This window comes from Gastrolobium bilobum, unplaced genomic scaffold (assembly GCF_033153095.1).
Source record: "Gastrolobium bilobum isolate Gb01-03AN ecotype WA unplaced genomic scaffold, APGP_CSIRO_Gbil_v1 utg83583, whole genome shotgun sequence".
Lineage (NCBI taxonomy): Eukaryota > Viridiplantae > Streptophyta > Magnoliopsida > Fabales > Fabaceae > Gastrolobium > Gastrolobium bilobum.
Genome location: NW_026896548.1, coordinates 182133 through 207010, shown reverse-complemented (window position 1 = coordinate 207010; position 24878 = coordinate 182133). Strand labels below are relative to the sequence as shown.

Sequence of the window (24878 nt, the reverse complement as noted above, 5' to 3'; positions counted from 1 at the left end):
GGTTGAAGCTGAAGTAGCAAAATTACTTGATGCTGGAGTGATCAAAGAAATCACTTACTCTACCTGGCTCTCCAATGTGGTATTAGTCAAGAAACCCATTGGAAAGTGGCGCATGTGTACTGATTACACAGATCTCAACAAACACTGCCCAAAGGACTTTTATCCACTTCCCACCATCGATAAGCTGGTCGATAATTCTGCAGGATACCAAATTCTATCCTTTATGGACGCGTATTCTGGCTACAACCAAATTCCAATGTTCACACCAGATGAGGAAGCCACAGCTTTTATCACTGAAAAAGCTACCTACTGTTATAATATGATGCCATTTGGTCTCAAAAATACTGGAGCCACTTATCAACGCATGATGAACAAAGTCTTCAGCCAGCAGATTGGACAAATGCTGGAAGTTTATATTGATGATATGATAGTCAAAACAATGACAACTGCACAACATCCTCAAGATTTGGAACGGGTATTTCAACAACTGCGCAAATACAGGCTACGACTTAATGCGCGTTTGGAGTACCTGCTGGAAAATTATTAGGATTCATGCTCACACATCACGGGATAGAGGCCAACCTTGACAAATGCAACGCCATTCTCGGCATGACAAGCCTGCGAAACATAAAGGAACTGCAACAACTGACAGGAAGAATTACTGCTCTAACCAAATTCCTTCCTGCTTCAGCTCAAAAATCATTGTCCATGTTCAAACTTTTGCGCAAACAGACAGACTTCAACTGGAATCCAGAGTGCGAGGCAGGGTTCTTGGCCATCAAAGAACATTTGGCCAACCCACCGTTCTTGGTCAAGCCTCCACCCAATGAACCCTTGGTCCTATACCTTTCCGTCAGCAATGAGGCCATAAGCGCTGTCCTCTTGCGCAAAGAAGCCCAGGAACAACAACCCATATACTTCGTCAGCAAAGCACTCCAAGGACCAGAACTGCGCTATCAACAGATTGAAAAAGTTGCTTTCGCACTGATCTTAACATCGCGACGCCTGCGCCATTACTTCCAGGGGCACACTATCAGAGTCAGGACAAACCAGCCTCTTCGACAAGGGCTTAGACAACCTGATTTAGCAGGCCCCATGATCTCATGGTCAATAGAGTTGTCAAAATACGACATCATCTATGAACCGCGACAGGCAATTAAAGCCCAGGTATTAGCGGACTTCTTGGTCGAAATGATACACTTACATGAGGCTGAGGACAGCGTCGATTGGATCATTTACGTCGACGGTTCTTCCAATATCAAGGGAAGTGGTGCAGGAGTAATAGTGGAAAGCCCTCAAGGTATTACAGTGGAACTGTAATACCCCATATTTTTATTAATAAAATAATAATAATAATAATAATAATATAATAATAATAAACTATAAATTAGTAGTAATAATATATATATATATATAAATTTTATGGTGATAGATAACAAAGTATAATATTAATTTTATTTTTGATAAAATTATTTTGTGCCATATAAGTGCTATGTTAGATGATAAATTGTAATTAATTGGATTATTAATTGATTGATGCTTTAAGCATTAATGTTTGATTGATAATGTTTAATTGATAATGATTGATTAATAATGTTCGATTGGTAATGGTTGATTGGTAATGTTTGATTGGTAATGATTGATTGGTAATGTTAATTAGTAATTTGATTAGATATGATGAGTCAATCATGAGTCAGCCTTGAGTTAGCAAATAAGTTAGTTATAATCTAAGAAATTAAGAATAAAAAGAAAATAGTGTATAAAGCCAAAATCTGAGCCAGATACATCAATAAAGAATAAAGAAATAAATACACGAAACCCATATTTGAGCCTAAAACTTCAACTATAAATAGAGGTCTAGCATAACCAAACTAATTCACTCTTTAACATTTCTCCTCTACTACTCTCTCTTCTCACTCCAAAAAGTTTATTTTAATTATATTCATTTTTTATATTTTTTTGACTATCAACCGGGTTCTCTGCCCCAAATTATTCCCTTTAGAAGTTAGCGAAAACGGAGACCAGGTAATCCTAATGCTTAGGTATTTTTAGATTATATTTTATGTGAAATTTGGTATATGTAATCCTAATCCTTAGAAGTCTTAGGTTAATTTTATATGAATTTTGATAGGGTAATTATGATCCTAAATATATCATAGGGCTATCTTATATGAAATACATTGTATGTAATCCTAATCCCTACGTTTTATTAGGATATTTTATTTTGTATATATAACTCTAATCTCTAGATATTTGTAGGTTATCTTTTGTATGAGTTCTGTTTGTAATCTTAATACTTAGAGTACTATAGTTTTGTATAAAAATTTATTCTAATCCCTAATCTTTAAATATTTATAAAATTAATATTTGGGAACTTTATTAGGTTTTAACCCTAGAAATTATTAGGATTGATTATATGAGTATTATTAGGGAACTTTACTGGGTTTTACTTTCTATGGAAAAATTTATTAGTGATAGATAACAAATGATAATATAAATTTTACCTTTGATAAAATTTGAGTTTGTGCGATATATGTGCGATATGAGTACTATTGAATAATTGTGGAAATTGATTTTTTTTATACCTTATAAATTATATTGATAGATATTTGGATTATGATAATAGATATGAGTTGAATTTTATTTGAATATTTTAATACTTTTGAATAGCATGGAAGTTATGATAACCTTGAGAAATGGATATATTGAAAGAAGAAATTTTCTAATGTGATATGATGATTGAGTGTGATTGTAAATAATTAATAGTGGGAGGATAGCTTTGGGATGGTACCTCCCAAGGTGATGAACATAACTTTTGGGCTTTATGCCTCCGATGTGAAACTGATGTGAAAAAGATTGTATCCGTTCTTCCCAAAGTGGTGTCTGGCAGGGTTCCCCGGAATACTAGTAGCAACTTTGGGAAGAGGTGTGCACACTAGGAAGATGTGAATTGATTATGGCCAATGTGATTTGTTTGTGACTGGCAGGATTTCCCGGGTCACAGGGTAGACTGGCAGGGTTTCTCGGGTCTACCATGGTTCTCTTCCCACTAAATATAATGAACTTAAACATTATTAATGAAATTTGTTATTTGATTTGATTATGAAGAATGTCATTGAGTTGTGAATATTATCATATTATGATTAATGTTGTGCTAAATATGTTAGTTGATAACTACCAAATACATTAAATGAACTTAATAAAGATAAATATTATATAATGGAATTTTGATTATTATATTGATATTTGATTTGATTAATGTGGAATTGATTTGAACACTATTTGATATTTGATTTAATTTGTTATTAATTACAATAATTGTATTTTGATTGGGATTACCAGCTTTGCTGACTTTTGTGTTTGTTTGACTGCAATGATCCTGCGGCTGCGGGGGAGCAGATTTTCAGTGAAGCATGTTGCAAAGGATGAGGCTAGCTGTGGGCAGTGAGGAGCTCGACTCGGATATTTCAAGCTAGTTTTTAAGTTTAGAAATTTTATGAGATTTAAATAAATGCATAAGACATATTTCCTTTATTTAAACTTTAGTCTTTGGTTTTATTTTAATGTAATAGATTTAGTCTTGCACATGTCCATTGTACAGGTGCGTCGGTAACATTCCCCAAATTAGATTTAGATTAGCTTCCGCAATATTTCTATTATTATAATTGTAAAAAAAAAATGAATTTTGACAATTTATTTATTATAAGATTGTTTTATAAATTGTTAGAAATTTGGGGTGTTACAAAATGGTATCAAAGCCCCTTGTTGCGGCTGGGGTTTGCTTTTGATACTGACTCGAGGGCTCAAAGATCCCTGAGTTAAAAAAATAAAAAAATAAAAAAATAAGGAAATAAAATAATAGTACATAAGATAAATAAATAAATCGAGAGAGATGGGTAGTGAAGGGTTATTTTTTCTTGTCCTTTAAAAATGATCTATTTCTTCGAAATTTTGACGATTATATGTTTGAAATTATTTTGTGATTTAAAATTATTATTGATATTATTCTTAAATTTTTTTTTACGCGATTTATGTGATAACTCGTTCTTATTTTAATAAAAGTAATTAGCTTTCTTTTATAATTGTTCTTGAATTGATTAAAAATTTTCTAGCAAATGAAAGATAATATATACAATAAAAATTTCTATTTGTTTAAAGAAAATATTCAGTTTCGAAACTTTTTTCTAGCTTGGTTAAAGTTACCAATTCATTAATTTGTAGTGTTTTAAATTTATTGTATTCTATGTTGTCTTGTTTGCTTGGTTATGCATGACTCTTTTGTTGTTTGCTTTCTTTTTTTAATGGGGGTTTCAAAAAAAAAATAAGTTTCGAGGAAGAAACTTCTTTTTAGGAGGATAAAATGTAATACCCCATATTTTTATTAACTTTAACCTTATACCTTTTAGTTAATTTGAGGAGCTCAAACTTTTAAGTTTCGAGGACGAAACTTCTTTTAACGAGGGTAGAATGTAATACCCCATATTTTTATTAATAAAATAATAACAATAATAATAATATAATGATAATAATAAACTATAAATTAGTAGTAATAATATATATATATATATATATATATAAAATTTATGGTGATAGATAACAAAGTATAATATTAATTTTATTTTTGATAAAATTATTTTGTGCTATATGAGTGCTATTGGAAAATAATTTTGATACTTTGTAATACTCTAGATTATTTATAATAAAATAATATTAATATATATATATATATATATATATATATATATATATTAGATGATAAATTGTAATTAATTGGATTATTAATTGATTAATGATTTAAGCATTAATGTTTGATTGGTAATGTTTGATTGATAATGATTGATTAATAATGTTCGATTGGTAATGTTAATTAATAATTTGATTAGATATGATGAGTCAATCATGAGTCAGCCTTGAGTTAGCAAATAAGTTTCTTATAATCTAAGAAATTAAGAATAAAAAAAAAAAGTGTATAAAGTTAATTCACAGGGTTCTCTCACGAATCCTCTAATTCACAGGAAACCTCTCACAGTTCCTATCAAGTTACAGGATTCTCTCACGAATCCTCCAATATACAGGAAACCTCTCACGGTTCCTATCAAGTTACAGGGTTCTCTCACGAATCCTCCAATTCACAGGAAACCTCTCACGGTTCCTATCAAGTTACAGGGTTCTCTCATGAATCCTCCAATATACAGGAAACCTCACACGGTTCCTCTCAATTTACAGGGTTCTCTCACGAATCCTCCAATTAACAGGAAACCTCTCACGGTTCCTATCAAGCTACAGGGTTCTCTCACGAATCCTCCAATATACAGGAAACCTTTCACGGTTCCTATCAATTTACAGGGTTTTCTCACGAATCGTCCAATACACAGGAAACCTTTCACGGTTCCTATCAATTTATAGGATTCTCTCACGAATCCTCCAATTAACAGGAAACCTCTCATGGTTCCTATCAACTTATAGGATTCTCTCACGAATCCTCCAATCAACAGACTTGTCAACAAGGATCTCCCCAACAGAGCAAAAGCATACAGATCGCGATCCCCAAGGATATATCGTGATCTTTCACGCTCAAACGCGATGGCACAAATGAACAAAGGTATGCAAAATATTTTACAAATTTCACCTATAAACTGTCTAGACATACAACATGCAGGTATAGTGTTCAAGCGCCATACGGTGTACACACCACATCCCCAAAATACAAAGCATACAATTGCGACGCTATGCGGATATGGTGTTTAAGCGCCATACGGAGTACACACCATAGCGCGATCTCATTCACTTTACAGGATTCTATACTTAAAGGAGTCCTTTATAATGAAGCACGACATGCATATGATCGCGACGACATACAAAAAACCTCAGCTGGGTTACAAACCCATCCGCGTTATAACTATCACCCAGCATACAAAGAATGTGAAGAGCAATATGAAGAAGGATGAGAAGGGTAATACCCTATTACAAGGAATGTAACTTTCACACAATTATCAACAGTCTACAGTGAGATAACAATGCAAGCATTCATTCAGCAACATACATATATTCGACAAAACAAATCCGAATGTTATAAACTTCAAAATTTGCGGGATCAGTACTACTTCCGCGCATCACTGTTATAGGGACATCCCCCTTACAAATTTGCAAATATTAAAGCAAGTCAAGAAGTAAAAAGAATAAATTTAAAAGAAAGATATCAGAAGATCAGCAGCAAATTTAGACGGTCTGAATCGACATATCCTGAGGAGTGTCAGCTTCAACAACGCGCTCATCATTAACAGCTGGAGGATCTTGAGGCAATGGCACTTGCAAGGATGGCGCGGTCGTGTCTGTATCCATCGCGCTAATCAGCTCCACTGGGACCTCTTGATTTTGCTCATTTAGGGTCACCAATTGGCCATCCTTGAAGTAATGGTAGAAGTGGACATTCTCCAGTTTGGCTGAGGGGTTGAAGAAACACACTTGTTCGATCACGTTCCCAAAGGTAGCTTCTGCTTCCTTCTCGAACAAACCCCGATACCTCTTCACCTCAGCGGTCAAGTGGGCCTTCTCATCAGCCCAGGTATCAGCGTTCCCTTCAAGCTCTAGTATGCGCTTCTCCAGAACAATTTTCTTCGCCCCCAAGCTTCGGTTGGCAGTCGTCAGCTTCTTCATGTCAGCATCCTTCTTCTCCATTTCTGCCGTCAACATGGCAACCTTGTCCTCATATGTCTTCAACTTGGCATCAGAAGCAGCGCGCTGCTGGGCATTCTCAGCCTTCAACTCCTCAATACGTTCCTTCAGGAAATCTACTGAATCTGTCATATACACAAAACACAAAAAGGTTATACATACAACCGCGATATTATAGTATGCAAGCAAGCAAGTAACATGGAAAACCAAATATACTTACCAGGTGCGGTCATGATAAATTGGCCAGCCGTGATCAGACCCTGGGCAAGCTGCCGCCATTGATCCCGTGGCATAGCTTCTAAGTACAAGCCAAAATCCCTACCCTGAGCCCGCAAGTCACTCACGACTCTCCAGTCGAAATCCGGCCACCCTGCAGCTGACCCCTCGGACATCGCGTCAAAGGTTCTTTTCTTCCCTCTCACAATGTCCTCTCCCACTACTACTGGAGGGGTAACTTCTCGAGGAGGGGAAAGAGGGGTACACAGTCTTAAGGGAGACTTCAACTGCACAGCGGCTTGACCACTTGACTCAGCAACAGCAGCCGTAGTCTTGATCGGTTGTGCGGAGGATGAGGGGCTAGCAAGAGCTGCGCGATTGGCAGCGATTTGCTTCATTTTGCTCACGGGCGCCATCGTTATACTTTCCGCACAATAGAAACAAAGAAATGGATGGTCAGGCATACTTAGTCAATACATACAGGTTACGCTACATAAAGATTAAGACATATCAGAACACGAAGGATTCAAATTACCCAGATAAGCTCGAACATCAGTTTCAGTATACTCGTTCAAAATGGTATACGTATCCAGAGAGCCTTCACCGGCAGCTTCACGAGTGATCTTACCTAAAGCGGTCACTGTCTGCTGTTCTAGATCACTCAGATCCGTAAAGTTATAGCTTAACACGGAACTCTCTGACGGGTATTCCGACCAGTACAAAGGGAAGATAGGAGCCTGATCCTTGCCTAGGAAAAACGGCGTAGTACCTTTGGCGGGATAGATCTTGAAATACTTAGCGTTCCATTTGTTAATCTTCCTGCAGTATGACCCGCAGAATTTTTGTTTACCCCTAAAAGATATCCAACTATTGCGAGGGGGCATCACACTGAACATATACAAAAAGGACGGAACTGACTGGAAAAGGCCATAGGCCTTGCATACCATCTCATATATTCTAATAAAACCCCAAGCATTGGGGGTCAGCTCCGAGGGCTCCACATTCAAATGCGCTAACAGTTTACAAACAAAAGAAGAAAACGGAAGATGGACACTTATGGACAAGAAAAAATAAAAGTACATCATCATATAATGCCTGGTTGACCCCTCGGCCCGCGATGAGAAAACGCGCTCATTCTTTGGGACGACTCCAACCTCCCATTGGTCGTCAAAAGCTTTATCTGGGGTCAGATGCAGGGCCGCGATTACCTCCGCCAACTCTCCAGGAGAACAATATATCGACTCAATCTTCAAAACTGAGTCGGACACCCACCCCAGGGTATCAACATCCCGGATGCTTTGCCTGTTCAGGGACTGCGTCTCTGAAGGTTCTTCCTCATGATTAATTTGTACGACTTTCTTCTTCCCATCAGACTGCGTTGAGACGATCTTCTTATCACGGGCATTACGTTTTGCCATTATCTCCTTGATACGAGAGGACACAAAATCTGATTCAGAAGAAGAGGAATCAGTGGAAGAAGACAAATCAGTGGAAACAGGTTTATAATTATCAAATTTCCTTTTCTTAAAAGGATATCCAGCTGGATAAATCACATTCAACGGCAAAGGACTAGGACTCTTCGGTCTTGAAGACTCATGCGCGATGGAGCAAGAAGAATCGCGCGATGAACTCGAAGAAGGAGATTTGGGGCTTTTTGACTCTGCCGATTTATAGCTATTATCCGAATTGGAAGAAGAATCACTCGATAACACAATGGGCTTGGACATATTTCCAGGAAATCGGGGAAACACATACGAACTATGGGCTGACAATGTCTTCTCGCAAGGAGGTTGTCGCGAGGTTGACCCTAACTCAAGGGTCCGACTTAAGGGAACATGCCTAGAACAGGCTTTGGAATAGGGAGCTAGAATTCCTATAGTAGGCCTTGTCTCCCTGGTTCCCAAGGACTTTGATCTTGGTAACAGTCCCGACGGCGGACTAGACGAACCAGACCGGTCAAGAAATCTGATAAAATCCGCATAGTTATACTTCTCCGGCATACCCCAGGAATGCAGTCACAAAATGTTGAACTAAATCACAGAAATGTAGAAAAAACAGAGGATAAGAAGCAAACACGCACCTGAGATTTATACTTTCGAACTTCGCAGCAGAAAGCAGGACGTGTCACCACCTAAAATGCAGAATAGAGCTCTGAGAGACGAAGCAAGCTTTCCACTACAAGTGACCAAATGATCTTCCCTCCAAAAGAAAAGGCACAAACACGAAGAGTTTTTCTCCAACGGATACTCCAAAAGCCGTGAAACGTGTTAAACACAAAACACCGGTTAATGGGACACGTGGCGGGAAGGGGAAGCGTTTTACTCGTAAAACGCCCACGACTCTCCTTAAACCCCCACGTAATCACTGCTGCATTTAATGCTCTTGATTGATTAGACATCTAATCCACCGTTCTTAAGCGGTCGAAGGTCATGATGACACTACAAGGCATCATTACCGCGGACAACAACAACATTCATCTCCTTCTGAAACACTAGCATCCTCCGCCAGAAGATGTTCTTCCACTGCTATATTTTCATCGTCGTCATCGTCATCTTCGTCGTGCATTTTCCGAGTCGGATCATTTTCATCTCCCTCAGAAAAGTTACCAACTGGAGACGCATGAGCGGCAGGAGAAGCTGGAAGACGGGGAGAATTTAAATAAACTGACCTCACCGGTAAGGGAGCATTCTCGGTTGCGGCGATGTCGACATACAACTCTAGAAAATCTGTCCTTGACTGGTTGCAAAATTCTTCCATTGTCATCTCCAAGTCTTCATCGTCAAGCACTTTCAAATTAATGTATTTATCACCTTGCCACACCCTTGTCGGGATCTCAGTGATACATTGGTTGTCTTGAAGACTTAACTTCTGCCGAATTCTCTGATGCAGTTCGCCAATGGTTGTGTTGCGTTGGATACGTGTCGGTCTTTTTTCACCTTCGAAGATGACACCTCGTCGACCTTCTACCTTCCTACCATTGTAATATAACACAACACGAACATAATCAGGATTTGAGCTCATTTTTAAATAGAATAAGAAATAAAATTTAAATACTAAATTAAAGATAAATGAATGTTGGTGGAGAAGAGAGATATGAAGAGTGAGAGAAGATGTGTGAATTGAATGGAGGGGGTGGAGAAATATATAGAGCACACATGTAACACCAAAAGTGACGTCACATTGTACAGTAAATATATAATTTTTTACAAAATAACAGTGTAATTATTTAATTTAAATGATTTTTTTTTTTTTTTTTTTGCCGATGCTTCTGTTCAATTCTCTTTTCGCTTTTCGCTTCACCCAAGGGGTCACATTCTTCGGAGCTTCACTACAATACCACGTTTTGATATCTTACTTTCATTTGTCTTATCAAATCACATTTCGCCACGTCAACATTGTGATCCGCAAACAGCATTTCAACGTGCTCGCTACCGTCGGATTATTTTGATAATTTCTAGAACCGTAAAGATAGAGAGACAGAGGAGCATGTTTATTGTGGGCCGGGACCCAATGGTAAGATTAGGGTTTAAATGGAAATTTTATTTCCTTTTTTGGTAAAGGTGCACCCTATAAATCATGGGGATGGGTCAATATTAAAAAAATCCGAGACAGAGAAAACCCTCTTTTTGTTCTCTCACTTTCTCTCTGTCCAAAATTACAGTTTATGCTTTCGTGAAGTTTCACGGTCTTCGACTCAAACTGAAGCTCACAAAACCCATCTCAGGTTTGCTTCAATTTTTCATCTTTGCATCTCAAAGTTTCAAACTTTATAGGCCAATCTCGGAGTTCACTCATGATTTGATTTTCTTTCCCCCTTTTTTTAACCCTCTGATCTGATCTGAGGAGTCATCTTCGTTTCTCCTCAGATTTAAGATATAAAGTTGACATTTTTGTATCTCTTTTTCATTTTCTCTTCCGTTTTCCCTCAGGATTGTTGTTAAATTTGTTTTTCTGTAGTCTATGCTTTTTTCTTTTTAAATTTATATTTTAATCTCTATTTTCCGAGTGGGGATGACTGTGATGAAATTTTATGGTTAATTTCGTTCAACCCAATTTTTTTATTGATTTTATCTTCTTTTGTTTTTAACATCTTGCCTAGATTTTTTGGTTGTTTATTTAGCTATCTGACTCAAGATTTGTTTGCATGTTAACAGGAACTGTGTTGTTTTTCCCAGAGTTGACTGTATCTTTCAGCCCTTGTACTGAATTTATGTTATCTAGCATTCCATTGATTTTTCTGGACATATCAGCTATAAAAGTTGTTAGCTGGTCTTGTACAGAGAGATTGTTGGATTCTAAACTTGGGTGAAAGTTTTTAGTAGAAGAGTGTTTGTACTGCATTAAAATTGTATCAATGGAACACAATTTCGGTCAAGATTCTGTTCCTGCATCTGGGTCCTTTGATAAGTCTAGGGTTTTAAATGTTAAGCCGTTGAGAACTCTTGTCCCTGTGTTTCCTTCACCATCTAATCCCTCTTCATCTTCAACTCCACAAGGTGGTGCTCCTTTTGTTTGTGTTTCTCCCTCTGGTCCTTTCCCCTCTGGGGTTGCACCCTTCTACCCTTTCTTTATCTCACCTGAGTCCCAGAGGCTTTCTGAACAAAATGCACAAACTCCTGCCGGTCAACGTGTACCTGCAGCCCCAATATCTACTGCAGTTCCGATTAATTCATTTAGGACACCTACTGGGGCTACAAATGGACATGTGGGCTCATCGCGAAGGACTGCCCGAAATCGTGGACAGTTTACAGAGGAAGATGGTTACAGTAATGTTGAGATGAGTGGAATTGATGCAGAAGATGGAACTGGGGATAGGAGGTCGAGGCGCAAGTCACAGAAGAATGTTGAGATGGGTGAAATTGACACAGGAGATGGTACTGGGGATGGGAGGTCAAAGCGCAAGAAGACGGCAAAGGAACGGCGGGGTGGCGGTTCTGGTGGTGATGATTCGGATGCTTTGGCTAATGACATTCTCAAAACAATTAACCCCGTAGTGTTTGATGTACTAAATCAACCTGAGGGTAGCAGGGACGCAGTTGCATATACACTTATGGTATATGAAGTGCTACGAAGAAAGCTAGGACAAATTGAAGAGACAACCAAGGAAGCCCATTCTGGAGCAAAACGGCCTGATTTGAAGGCAGGTACAATTATGTTGAGAAAAGGGGTTCGCACTAATAGCAAGAAACATTTTGGAGTTGTGCAAGGTGTTGAGATTGGGGATATTTTCTTTTTCAGATTTGAATTGTGCTTAGTAGGATTGCATTCTCCTTCTATGGCTGGAATTGATTACATGACTTCCAAAGCCAGTCAAGAGGAAGAGCCTTTAGCTGTCAGTATTGTCTCATCTGGAGGGTATGAAGATAATGTGGATGATGGGGATGTTCTGATTTACAGTGGCCAAGGCGGGGCTAGCCGTGAAAAGGGAGCAAGTGATCAAAAGCTTGAAAGGGGTAATCTTGCATTGGAAAAGAGCCTGCATCGAGGTAATGATGTGAGAGTAATTAGGGGTTTGAAGGATATAGCGCATCCAACTGGAAAGGTATATGTCTACGATGGTCTTTACAAGATTCAGAATTCGTGGGTGGACAAAGCAAAATCTGGTTTCAACGTATTCAAGTATAAATTAGTCAGGTTGCCTGGGCAGCCTGAAGCATACATGATATGGAAATCCATTCAACAATGGACTGAGAAGTCTGCTTCTAGAATGGGGGTTATATTGCCTGATCTTACTTCTGGGGCCGAAAATTTACCTGTTTGTCTTGTGAACGATGTTGATAACGAGAAGGGCCCTGCATATTTCACTTACTGCCCTGGTCTCAAGAATTTGAAGCTAACAGCTCCTTTGGAATCTAATGCTGGATGTTCTTGCATTGGTGGATGCCAACCTGGCAATTTTAACTGTCCTTGCATACAAAAGAATGGAGGTTATCTCCCATATTATGCAAATGGGGTACTTGCGGACCTAAAATCCGTGATTCATGAGTGTGGTCCTTCGTGTCAGTGCCCTCCTAATTGCCGAAACCGGGTTTCGCAAGGTGGCTTGAAATTTCGTTTGGAGGTGTTTAGAACCAAGGATAAAGGGTGGGGTCTAAGATCATGGGATCCTATTCGTGCTGGAACCTTCATATGTGAGTATGCAGGGGAAGTTATAGATAATGCTAGAGTAGAGGAGCTAGGTGGTGAAAATGAAGATGATTACATTTTTGATTCTACTCGCATTTATCAGCAATTGGAAGTTTTTCCTGGTGACACTGAAGCTCCAAAGATCCCATCACCCCTTTATATAACAGCAAGAAATGAAGGGAATGTTGCTCGGTTTATGAATCACAGCTGCTCTCCAAATGTATTATGGCGTCCAGTCGTACGTGAAAATAAGAATGAATCTGATCTCCACATTGCTTTTTATGCAATTAGACATATCCCTCCTATGATGGAGTTAACTTATGATTATGGGATAGTTCTTCCTCTCAAAGTAGGCCAGAAGAAAAAGAAATGCTTCTGTGGATCTGCGAAATGCAGGGGTTACTTTTGTTAGTTGTCTGATGAGTTTTGGATGCGGTGCCCCCTGAATATTATACTTAAGGTTAGTTTCTATTTTTTCAAATTACTTTCTTATGTACTAAATGATTCTTCGTCTTTCTCTGCCCCTCTATCTAGCTTTGGTGTTGGTAATGTATTAAATTATGACATTAGGAAGTTTGTAATGTACATTTTTTAATTTCTAGGCCTGTTTTGTTACTGTTGTTGTCATATCTGAACTTACAAGGCAGTTCCAATTATAATATTGAAACTTAAGGCCAGGTGTTTAGTGGATTTATGTAATTACGTGAAAAATACATGGTTAGTTTTGGAAATCATTTGTATCATAAGGAAGATTATCTTTGTGATCTTTTATTTATTTATTTATCTGTTAGTGACTATTTTCATAGGTTAGTTAATTTTTATATAGAAGTAATTATATCGCATTTCCATCCTGAAGACCTGTTACTATCATTGAAATGCTTTTCCCCCCTTTATTATTGTCCTCATTGATACCTTTTGATTGATTTTTTTTTAAATAAAAAAATGCTATAGAAAATATTTTCCTTGCAAAACTGACAGAATTAAAATAAAGGACTTATTATATTAGTAATATACTTTCAAAGGATTACTTTAGTATAAAGTAGAAATACTTACTTTGACTTAAGTTCGCCATAGCCTAGACCAATGCAAATCGTTTTCCTTTTAGTGTTAATTTTTAATTTTTTATTATTTTTTTAATTCTTAACCTTGTACAATATATTGAAAAAGCTTAAAATGACAATTGGAATTCTGCATTCTGGAATTGCAACTTTTAGTTTGTAGTTAATAAACAGGTTTTTGTTTTCCTTTGAAAAAAAGAAGATGAAAGTGAATTGATAAGGAAATCAGTCTCCTTGCATTGTCTTACTCATTAAATCAGTGTTTGAACATAGCTTGAAAGAATGATAGTTCTGTGACTTAATGAATGGCATTGCTTATGTTTTTTCAGCTCTAGCTATGGCAGACAGAAGGATGGAACTATTTTTAAAGATGTTAGCAGACCAACTGTTCCTTTTTGGAAGTTCTAGTGAATTGGCAAAGGGAAGTAAGATATATAAGTTAACTGTAAGACACATTTTGTGTAATTTGTTTCTTTTTTCCTGCTGTTAGCTTTATGTTACTCTCTTGGGAAGGATTTTGAATAGGGCTTTTAGGTCCATATGGTAAGTATGAATTTTATGTTTAGTTTGTTCCCATCATTCCCAAGAATTATGTTGATACTCTATTTTTGGCATTTGCTTGGCCTACAAATAATTAGTTTGAACTATCAAAGTATAGCTCTTTGTTTTGGAAATAATTTCTAGTTGAACCGTGAAATTCCAATTATTTCGTGGATTATTATGATTACTATTATTGATTCTTTTTGGAAAGACGGGCGGGATATGATTTACCACGGCGTTTGCAGCTATTGTTTCAGACTCAATTTCTTGAGTAAAATTGGCGTCCCAAACTTTATCACCCATTGCAGCTCCTTAAACTTTTTATATGGTATGGTTTGGTATTATCTCAACAATATTTTATCTCGAATGGAACCCAACCAAAACCACTTTACTCCCGTTAAATCCGACTAACGATTGTAGAGTGGAGGTAATTTTTATACGTCGACTTATCTTTGCATAATTGTTAAGAGGCTGTTTCCTGAATTTGAATTAATGACTTTTTGGTCATGAAAGAATAGTTTTATCACTGCTTTAATTTGTCCCCTTCCTTCGAATAGAACTTAACAAGATAAAAATTTTTTACCCAATTTTTGATCGTATAAAAACCTAGAGTACATATTTCATATGGAGGGACAACGAAAGATTTCTTTTGTTTTTTTTTGAACAAAACAAAGAAAGATTCTAACTTTGAAAAGTGGTAATTAAGGGGAAGATCGATCAAAATGTTATTTTTTGACAAATATTTTATCCAAATGTCATGTGAATAGTATTTTTTATCACAAGTGTGTCAATGATTTTGTAATATATGACACACTCTTGCAAGAAAAAGCTGACTGAACTAAGTTTGCTACCTGTGATGGTGAATTTGGTATGCGATATGGCCATATGTAGGGGTGTGCATGGAGCGGTTTATAACTGATTTTGACAAAAATCGAACCGAATTGATTTTAAACGGTTTGGTTTTCAAACCGAACCGGTTTTTAATTTTTCAAATCGGTTCCAAAACTGATTTATGGTTCATAATCGGTTTTGATTTAAAACTGGTTTTAAATCGATTTGAATTCAAAATCAGTTTTAAAAACCGTTTATCAAGTTAAAAATCAGTTTTACAACAAATTCAAAATCAAGTTTTGATGAATTGTGCTATTTTCTATGATAAAGGGATTTTGTACATGCACAACTTGCATTTGCCGTCAATGCTTGCATTTGCCGTCAATGCTTGATGAGAATAACCACTGATTCAATGGCAACAAGTTTCATTCTCAATCTTTCGACATTGTGCACATGATGATGATATAATTTTTTTTTTGGATTAGAGGTATGGAATGAAATCCATGTAGTCTGTTTTAGATGGCGTCAAAACAAGAGACACAAAATACGTCTAACTTTCCCTAACTTGACAAAACTGAGGTGCTTAAAATCTCCAATGCCATGAAATTCTTCGTGTTGAGCTCAAGTTTGAGATAAGCAGCTTGGTTTGGTTATGGATAACCAATTATTTTTATGGTTTGATTAATAACTAGTTTATAAAATAAAATGTAGTTTTTTATGAAACCGGTTTTAAAAAAAACTCATTTTTTAAATGTCGAGCAGTTTGGTTATTGATTGGTTTGGTTCTTTTGGACATTTTGAACACCCCTAGACATGTCACGAAATCATTGGTCATCATGAAGTTCGCTACTAAGGTTTGACACGTGACAATCTAGTAAAAAGTACTGTTCGGGTGGCATTTGGATAAAAAATTTGCCAAACAATGGTACTTTGGTCACTGTTCTGTAATTAAGGTCTTGTTTGAAAACAGTTTCTAAAAATAGTCTTTTGATTTTTAGAAAAAAAATAAAATTTGTTTGATAAGGTATGTTTTATAAATAAAATTTTAAAAATTGTTATTTTTTTTTAGAATTTAGAGAATACGTTTTAGTTGATTTTGTTTTATGTTTAGATTTTTAATTTAAAAAAAATGGAAAATTTGATTTTCAGAATAAAAAATAATGAAAGTATGTTTTGTAAATAAAATTTTAAAAATTATAATTATGTTTTTGTTTTTAGAATCAAAATTAAAACACAATCCAAACAGACCCTAACTTATTTCTCTTTTTTTTTTTTTTTTTTTTTTGGTAATCCTCTTCTTTTTGTTTTCCGTAATTACACCATATGTTTCCCCTTTTTTATCTCGTTTTCTTATGGGTTTTATTTCTCTTATGTCACATAAGAGAGATTTTATATCCTACTCTCACTTCGATTTCCGTGTTCTATGTTGTTCTCTTTTCTTTTTTTTTTTAAAATAAAGTGGGTCCCACCATTTATTGTGAGGGTAGAAAAGTAGATTTATCTTATGTGATATAAGAAAAACAAAACCGTTTTCTTATTTATTTAATGGGACGCAAATTTGGCAACCATGGAGCAGGTCCAAGGACAGAAATATCCATGACTTGAAAGCATGTTTTGACATTGAGTGAGTGTAAGATGCGGGCTAAAAACTTTAAAATGCACATTTATATTACATAAATGACAACTCTTAATGTCACATTTCAAGTTCTTGTGCATAATGACATGCAACTAGTTACTTATTAAATTAGGTGTAATTTACCAGAGCTTGTTATGTGATAGTTGCGTCCTGTGCATTTTGACACATCAATTTGGGTGGGTTTTATTAATTGCATAATTTTTTCTTAAAATAACATTATTGTAAGAATTTATTATTTAAATTGTAATTTTTAAATTTATTTAGCATAACATGCGTCCCTAAATTATTAAGCGGGTTTTCACGTAAGAACGGTTATGCATGGAGCGATTGAGAATTAGGGAATTGGGCGAGGTGTGAGGCTAGATATGCCAATCCAAAACACATAGATGTGTAGTAGATGGCCAAAGACTCGGAATTTGAAAATATCAATCATTCGACTAATTTTATTAAATTTTTAATATCATTATATATCAGTCAAAATGAAAATGGATTCTCTGATGTAAAAAAAAAATACATTCCATGAGAAGGTCACAAAATCACAACAAGTTATAACCGAAAAATGTTTGTTTTTTAAATGACATAATTTATGTCATTTCACTCTCATAAGGAGGTGAGATTCACACCTTTATTTTTTTGTACACTCTCTTCCCTTATCTTCAATCCTTTTCTCTCACTTAAAATGATACAACTTTACATCTTTTAAAATGATACACACTTTTTAACGTGATGTTTCGGTAAATATAAGCAGTGTATGAGAAACTCTACCATCTGGTCCACTCAACGGAACAATTGTTCTCAAATATTTCTGCCTAAATTATCAACATGAATAAATGTCGAAATTAGCAGATAAACATGCAATATAGTATATGCAAAATTTTATCCCACAAGATTTAATATTTGATTAAGCAGATAAATATGGAATTAAACATATTTTATTTGTGATTAATAATAAGAAGAAGCCATGTGTTAATTAAAAAAAAATTACAAAAAACTATTTTACCATCAACACAATATTCTAATTCTGTAAATAAGAATGAATTTCTTTCACCAAAAATAAAATAAAAAAAGGATAAATTTGTTTTGACCAATAAGGTATACATGAGTTAAAGATGTTGAATGTTCCAACTGTAACAGATAAACAAGAAAAAGGGAATATGAATGCCAAGTCATTTCCACTTAGTCTTGCAAACAATAATTCATAGCATTTTAGCTTTAAATTTTTCTAAAATAGTTGTATTTGCGAAAAAACCGGTGGAGATTGAAAAAATCGTTAGAGTAGTGCTGGTTTCATGGAGGGAGGGAGAGAGAGAGAGAGAGAGAAGGGGTGAGAAAATGAGATTGTAAGAAAGAAAGGAACGTAAGAAGGGAAAATTCAAATCCCTTCTTCTTGTTCCCCTAACACAGCCAATTTGATCTCGCCCTCAAAAGGGTGAGGGAAAAATCTTAACCCAACAAACAACAAAAACAACAACATCATACGTGGGTTTTTGCTAACAAAGGATATCATTACAGCAATTCATAGTTTATAGAAGAAAATCATTATGAGCACCAATAGCCACCACCTTAATAATCACAATAATGATAACGTGGTGGCCTCTCCCTCCCCTTCCGTGGCTGTCTCAGTGGAACCTTCCAATGTCAAAACCAGAAGGCTCTACCAAGTTTGGAAAGGAAACAATGTACACTTTTTTATTATTATTATTATTTTTAACTTTTTCTCTCAATTTTTATAGACCCTTTTCAATGTTGGTGTCACTTTTTGTTTTTCTTTGGTCAAAATCAAAACTTGGACTGTTTTAGTTTTCTTCTTATGCCACGTAACAAACATGGTTAAACAAGAATGTAATGTTTGGTTCTTGTGCAGATGTTTTACAGGGAATAAATCAATAAGGAGGGCAAAAAAATAAATCTTTTTTCATATTTTTGAGGTTGTTAGATAACATAATCAAGGGTGAGTTTTAAAAGCAGTGGCAAGTTTGTTCTTTTGTGATTTTCAGGTCACAAGTTTAAGCCTAGAATAGTTTCTTTGAAAAAATGCAAGAGGACTGCTTACAATACCCTTACCCCTTGCTTTGGAAAGTTGACGAGCTTTGCACATTAGGGTTTGCCCTTTATTAGATGCCATAAAGATAATGTGAGGAGGTATTTGATGCTCTAGGGGGAAAATTTGAAATTTTTTATGCTTGAAATGAAAATGTATGGTATTTGATATTTGTCCTGAGTGAATATAGAAATATATTTGTGCCGTTATTCTTGTTTTTAAGATTTTTGAGTTTTTATAGGTAAGCGGAGCAATTCAGTCCTTCATTGTAATTTTGCTGTTCTTGATCAAAATAAAAATAAACTGGGATTTTAGAGGATATTTGGATTAGTGTAAGGATGTATGATTTGGAGTTCTAGGAGGATAAGTTGATGGAGATCCAGAGACAAGTGCAAGATTTGTTCCTTGGAAATGCTCAAACCATTTTCAATGTTAGAAGTGCTTTGACAGTGGGTAGAAGTGTGCTGAACACTGATTATTTATCTGGTGGAAGGCATGCTGAAAAGTTTAGTTTATGCGCTGAACAGTGATTTTTTGTTCTGTTTCAGTTTTAGATATCAAACATATGGAATTTGTAAATATAAAAGTGAAGAGTCAAGTTGAAACTGGGATAACAAGTCACCTCTGAAGGGTGAAAACTTGAAATGTTTATTTATGATCCAGTTAGAGGACTTTTAGACTCTAAGTGAAGTATCATGTAAAACTGAATTCTGATAAAGCTTCTTTTTCATGTCAGAAATTTCTATTTGGTGGAAGATTAGTCTTTGGTCACGATGCATCATCTCTTGTTTTAACGTCATTCCTGATTGGAGGTCCTGCAATAACATTCTGCATAAGAATGCTATTAGCAATAACAGAAGAAGACCCTCTCTCTAGCCATCCTGTACTGATTGGAGGAGTGATTCTCACAATTTTGGTTGGTAAAAATATAAGGTTTTCCTTATCAATAATGACTACTTGGCATGCTCATGATATTTTAAACATGACACTTCAATGGTTTTATACAGGATTTTATTTTTCTCTTCATGACATCTGGTAGAGATCCAGGAATTATCCCCAGGAATTCACAACCACCTGAATCAGATGAATTATTTGATACACCATCCATGGAATGGGTGAACAGTAAAACACCAAATCTGAAATTACCAAGAGTGAAGGATGTGATAGTCAATGGCCAGACAGTGAAGGTGAAATTCTGTGATACTTGCTTGTTGTATCGTCCACCACGTGCTTCCCATTGCTCTATCTGCAATAACTGTGTTCAGAAGTTTGATCATCATTGCCCCTGGGTTGGTCAGTGTATAGGATCAGTAAGTTTTCCAAACCACCTTCAATCTATCAAGCAAACTATTCATATATATTTAAGAACATTTGTGTGTTTTCTTTTTCTTGTTATTATTATTTTTTTGCATGTATCTCATTTTTCTTCACATTTTTTCATTATGTTTGATTATTTGAACTCATTTAAACAATGGATAGTGAAATTAAGTTTAAATTTCAAATACTACAAACATGAGAAAGTGACTCATACTACTCTACTTCTTTCCTCTCTGTTTTCAAAGTTCACTTATGTTTATGTTTATGTTTCCCCACCTTTCTTCAGCAGAATCTAACACTGTTCCTCCCTCTTCATGGTTTTTTCAGCGTAACTATCCATTCTTCATATTGTTCATATCATCATCAACCTTGTTATGTATATACGTGTTTGCATTTTCTTGGATTAACCTTCTTCGGCAAGAGGGTAGAATGTGGTTCAAGATGTCACATGATATCCTATCTGTTGCTCTCATTGTATATTGCTTCATAGCCGTTTGGTTTGTTGGTGGGCTAACAGTGTTCCATCTTTATTTGATTTCCACCAACCAGGTATTCTCTCTCTTTTTCCCACTCTACATTATTTTCTTCTATAAGCTATGGTTGGGAATTCATAATAAGTGCAATATTTCTGGCTTTCTTTCTTTCTATATGCATTTGTGCAATTTCTAGTTATCATTGTTAGAAAAGTTTAAAGTTGGTCTTTAGTTATAAATAGTATTTTGCCTTAGTAGTGGAATGTTTATCTGTATTACACTCACCTTTTTTTTTCTTTTTTTGACATTTTCTTTCTATAGACAACTTATGAGAATTTCCGGTACCGCTATGATAAGAAGGAAAATCCATACACAAGGGGAATAGTGACAAACTTTAAAGAACTTTCCTGTTCTAAGATCCCAAGTCCTTTGATCAATTTTAGAGAATGGGTTACAGAAGAGGATGATGTTCAAGATGAATCCTTTACTTCAGATCTTGAAAAAGGTTTTATAAACTCAAAACAAAAATTTGACATGGAAATGGGAACAATGTATGGAAAGGATGGTATTCGAGTTCCTAGTATTTTAGAGGATTTGGACTATTCAGGCATTGATAATCATCTGAAGAAGAAGGCAGGAGCAAAAGATGCTGCATTTGATATTTTTGTTCCTGCTGATCAAGATCTAAAATATTCTGAGTGGAAATCCAAAATTGGAGTTGATGCTCGTGCAGGGAAGCAATAGCTCCTTCAGGTTGCATTGCTGGTTCTTTAGTGACTAAGGTACCATTTTGATGTTTGCTTTAGTCTCTATGTATATACAAAATACTCTCCATGGGGCATAATATTACTCATGCATAACTTTTGTCCTGATCAAGAACTTGTAAAAATCATTTACATATCTACCTCATTCTTTGATTTTTGAAATACAAGAAAGAGAAACAAATGAGATATTTTCAGAACTTGTTATGGTCGCAGAAGCTTGAGGACTTGTATGATTCAGATAGTAATAATGGCTACAATGTCTCAACTGTTTTTTGGTGCAGATCCATTTGGGCATATCCTGAAAGGGAATATTTGTAGGCAGTGGATTTTGAGGTTAGAATGCTGTTTTTGCTGATGAATTGGGGTGGCATGAAAAGGGTAGTGACTTGATTTATAATGGAAGTTGTAAAGGGAAAGAATGATATATCTCAATGGAAATTCAAATATTCTCAATACTCAAAATGGAGAAAAAGGTTGACAAGTTACAAAAATTGTCACATGTTCACATAACAGTGCAGGACATTCTAATGAATGAAGGAGCTTTATTATGCCCGTTCTTTCTTCTCTTTAGTGTGGATTGTAGATTTTGTATGGTCTGCAATTCAAATTGCACTGTTATTTTAGGTAAAATGCCTTATACTTGCATGCTTTCTCCTTCAATATTTGTGACAAACGCTTATTAGAAGAAGAAATTAAGGTTTCAGCCCCCCCCCCCCTCCCCAACACACCCGGGGACCATGCTTCTCTCTCTCTCTCTCATTTTCCTGACAAACATACTTTGATTCAGAGTCATACTATGGATTAAGTAGTTTTTGTTTTCATATTACTTGTTGTTTATGCTTGAACATCCATGGCATGGATAGTTATAACTGCATCTGACTGGTTCCCTTCTTTTGGACTTGATATAAAACAAAAGCATATATCTTTGTTAGCTACTATGGGAAACAAGCTTGAAAGAATTTAATAACTTAAAGATAAAATTTACATTGAGAAGGCTAGGGGAACCTCAACCTCATTGAGAATTTAAAGTGGGATTATATATCACCTGGAAAACTGAAAACTGAAATTTAAAATCAAGCAAACCAATTATGCCAACTCTTGTTGTTGTAAAAATCTAAAATCTTATTCTTTTTTTCTTTTTTTAAGTTTCTCTTCTCAAAAGCTAGGCCAAACAGATTTTTACAAAAACTCTTATAATAAAAGAGCTTTTTTTTATAAGGAAGAAAAAAATCTAAAAACTTCTTAGAGGAGTTTTTTTTTTTTTTTTTTTTTTTTCTTTTTTTTAAGTTCTTAATAGTTTTTCTTGAAATGAGGTTTGAGCTTTTAAGTAATTTTTAAACTAAATTTTTTATGTAATCACCAAATAACTTTTAACTTTTTTTTTTAAATTCTTTTTTTTAGCTTGAACTTAAAAGCAATATTTAGACAGAGAGGATCCAGATAAACTCTAAATCTAAAATATAAAATAATGTCAAACTAATCAGTCTCATTTCTAGCCCATGAAAAACTCTTCAGCCTTACTAGTAGATGTGTGACCACACAACTTAAATTAGTCATGTTTTAATTCATTACACATGCTATTGGTGAATGCTGAATACCTTTTCACTGCATATCTCTACTACTTGTGATATGGACTCCACTTATGAGTTAATAGCTTTTGGAACTAACATCCTAAGATAAGTGGTAAGTTAAAAGAGATAAGAGATAGGATCCCTCGTACTAAGATAAGTGGTTAAGCTTCTTATGTACACATCTTTTAAACTCCACTCTCTTAATTATTTTGCGTGATTTCAAGAAGGGAAAAATATTTATCCTTTTAAATGATACAACTTATATCATTTCACTCTCATAAAGAAGTGAGACTCACACCTTTATTTTTTTGTCAACTCTCTCTCCTCCTTTATCTATCTCTTTCTCTCTCTTAAAATTGACATAATTTTATATCCTTTAAAATGACACACACTTTTTCCTTTGAAGAATGTTACAATCAAAAACCTTCTCGAGGTAAGCCATTAGATTTGATCTAGTGGTGAAGAGTTTGAATAGATTATATTAGATTATATGTTCAATTTTCATTTAAATTAAATAAAAATCCTTCTCGAAGTATCTTTAAGCATTGTCTCATTAAGACTGTTTTTACTCATTTATTTTTCACCATCTTACTGTGGGGTTAAGGAATATTTCTTTGCATTTTTTTTTAATTTTGTTACACCGAAAATTTAAAAACCACAACATATAATGCATAGCTAAGTGCTTTCCAGGGTAGACTTTGCAATATACATACAATGTTGTATCCTCTGTTTTAATAAGGAAGAAATCAAGCTGATTATAATTTTGATGGATGCAAATAAGGATTAGATGCGACTCTCATTTTTCAAGAAGATATTCGCTAACATCAAATTATTTGCTAATGAAATGTTCTAAACATCTTTGTCAATAACTTTCATGACCTAAATTTTACTTATGATGCGCATACAGGTTAAGGTAACCCGAGCACTGCTAGCCAATCAACCTACATTTTATAATGAGATCTATTTATCTCATGTTGTATGAGATAATTATCTCATGTAACAAAGACAAGATAGTAGGGTCCACCATTTTTTTTAAAAAAAAAGAAAAAATAGTAGACCCCACTACTTTATTTCTGTTGCATGAGATAATTATCTTATACAATATGAGATAATTATTTCTCTTTCATAATTAATATATATATATATATATGTATATATATATATATATATATATATATATATATATATATATATAGAAATATTTCTCAAGCATCTTGAGATATATTTATCTCCGTCTACCTAAAAAATGTCGTTTTGTTTATTTATTTCTTTATATTAGTTAATTCACCTTTGAATGACAATGATTTCCTTTTTCTCTCTCTTCCTTTATCACCCTTGATCCATCTTTGTACGGTTATGATTTAGTAGCCGAAGATAAAAAAGTTATCTGAAACAACTTGAGAAATGATGAGCCCATATATATATATACATATATAGGCAAAATGATTTCTGTAGCCGCTGTACCTACAGCTAGCCAGGATTCGCGTGCGGATCCTAGGATACGGCACCGGATCCTTGTTTGATTTTTTTTTTAAAACGCCGTGGGGCCCACTTTTCTGTGTCAGCTGTAGAGAGTGTTATCTACGGCGGCTGCAGAAATGATAAGCCCATATATATATATATTATATAT

At 35.1% G+C, this 24878-nt stretch overlaps 2 protein-coding genes across 2 annotated transcripts; both read left to right on the top strand.

Moving 5' to 3' along the window:
• The first annotated feature begins 10500 nt into the window (after window positions 1-10500).
• Window positions 10501-14752, top strand: LOC133300454 (histone-lysine N-methyltransferase, H3 lysine-9 specific SUVH1-like). Its single transcript, XM_061500007.1, has 3 exons — window positions 10501-10615; window positions 11046-13477; window positions 14405-14752. Exon 2 carries the CDS (start codon window positions 11246-11248, stop codon window positions 13427-13429), a length of 2184 nt encoding a protein of 727 aa, XP_061355991.1. The 5' UTR covers window positions 10501-10615; window positions 11046-11245; the 3' UTR covers window positions 13430-13477; window positions 14405-14752.
• A 3871-nt stretch (window positions 14753-18623) lies between these two features.
• Window positions 18624-21657, top strand: LOC133300449 (probable protein S-acyltransferase 1). Its single transcript, XM_061499994.1, has 5 exons — window positions 18624-18761; window positions 19860-20039; window positions 20131-20433; window positions 20768-20989; window positions 21235-21657. The coding sequence occupies exons 1-5, from the start codon at window positions 18624-18626 to the stop codon at window positions 21655-21657; spliced, it is 1266 nt and encodes a 421-aa protein (XP_061355978.1).
• The last annotated feature ends 3221 nt before the right edge of the window (window positions 21658-24878 follow it).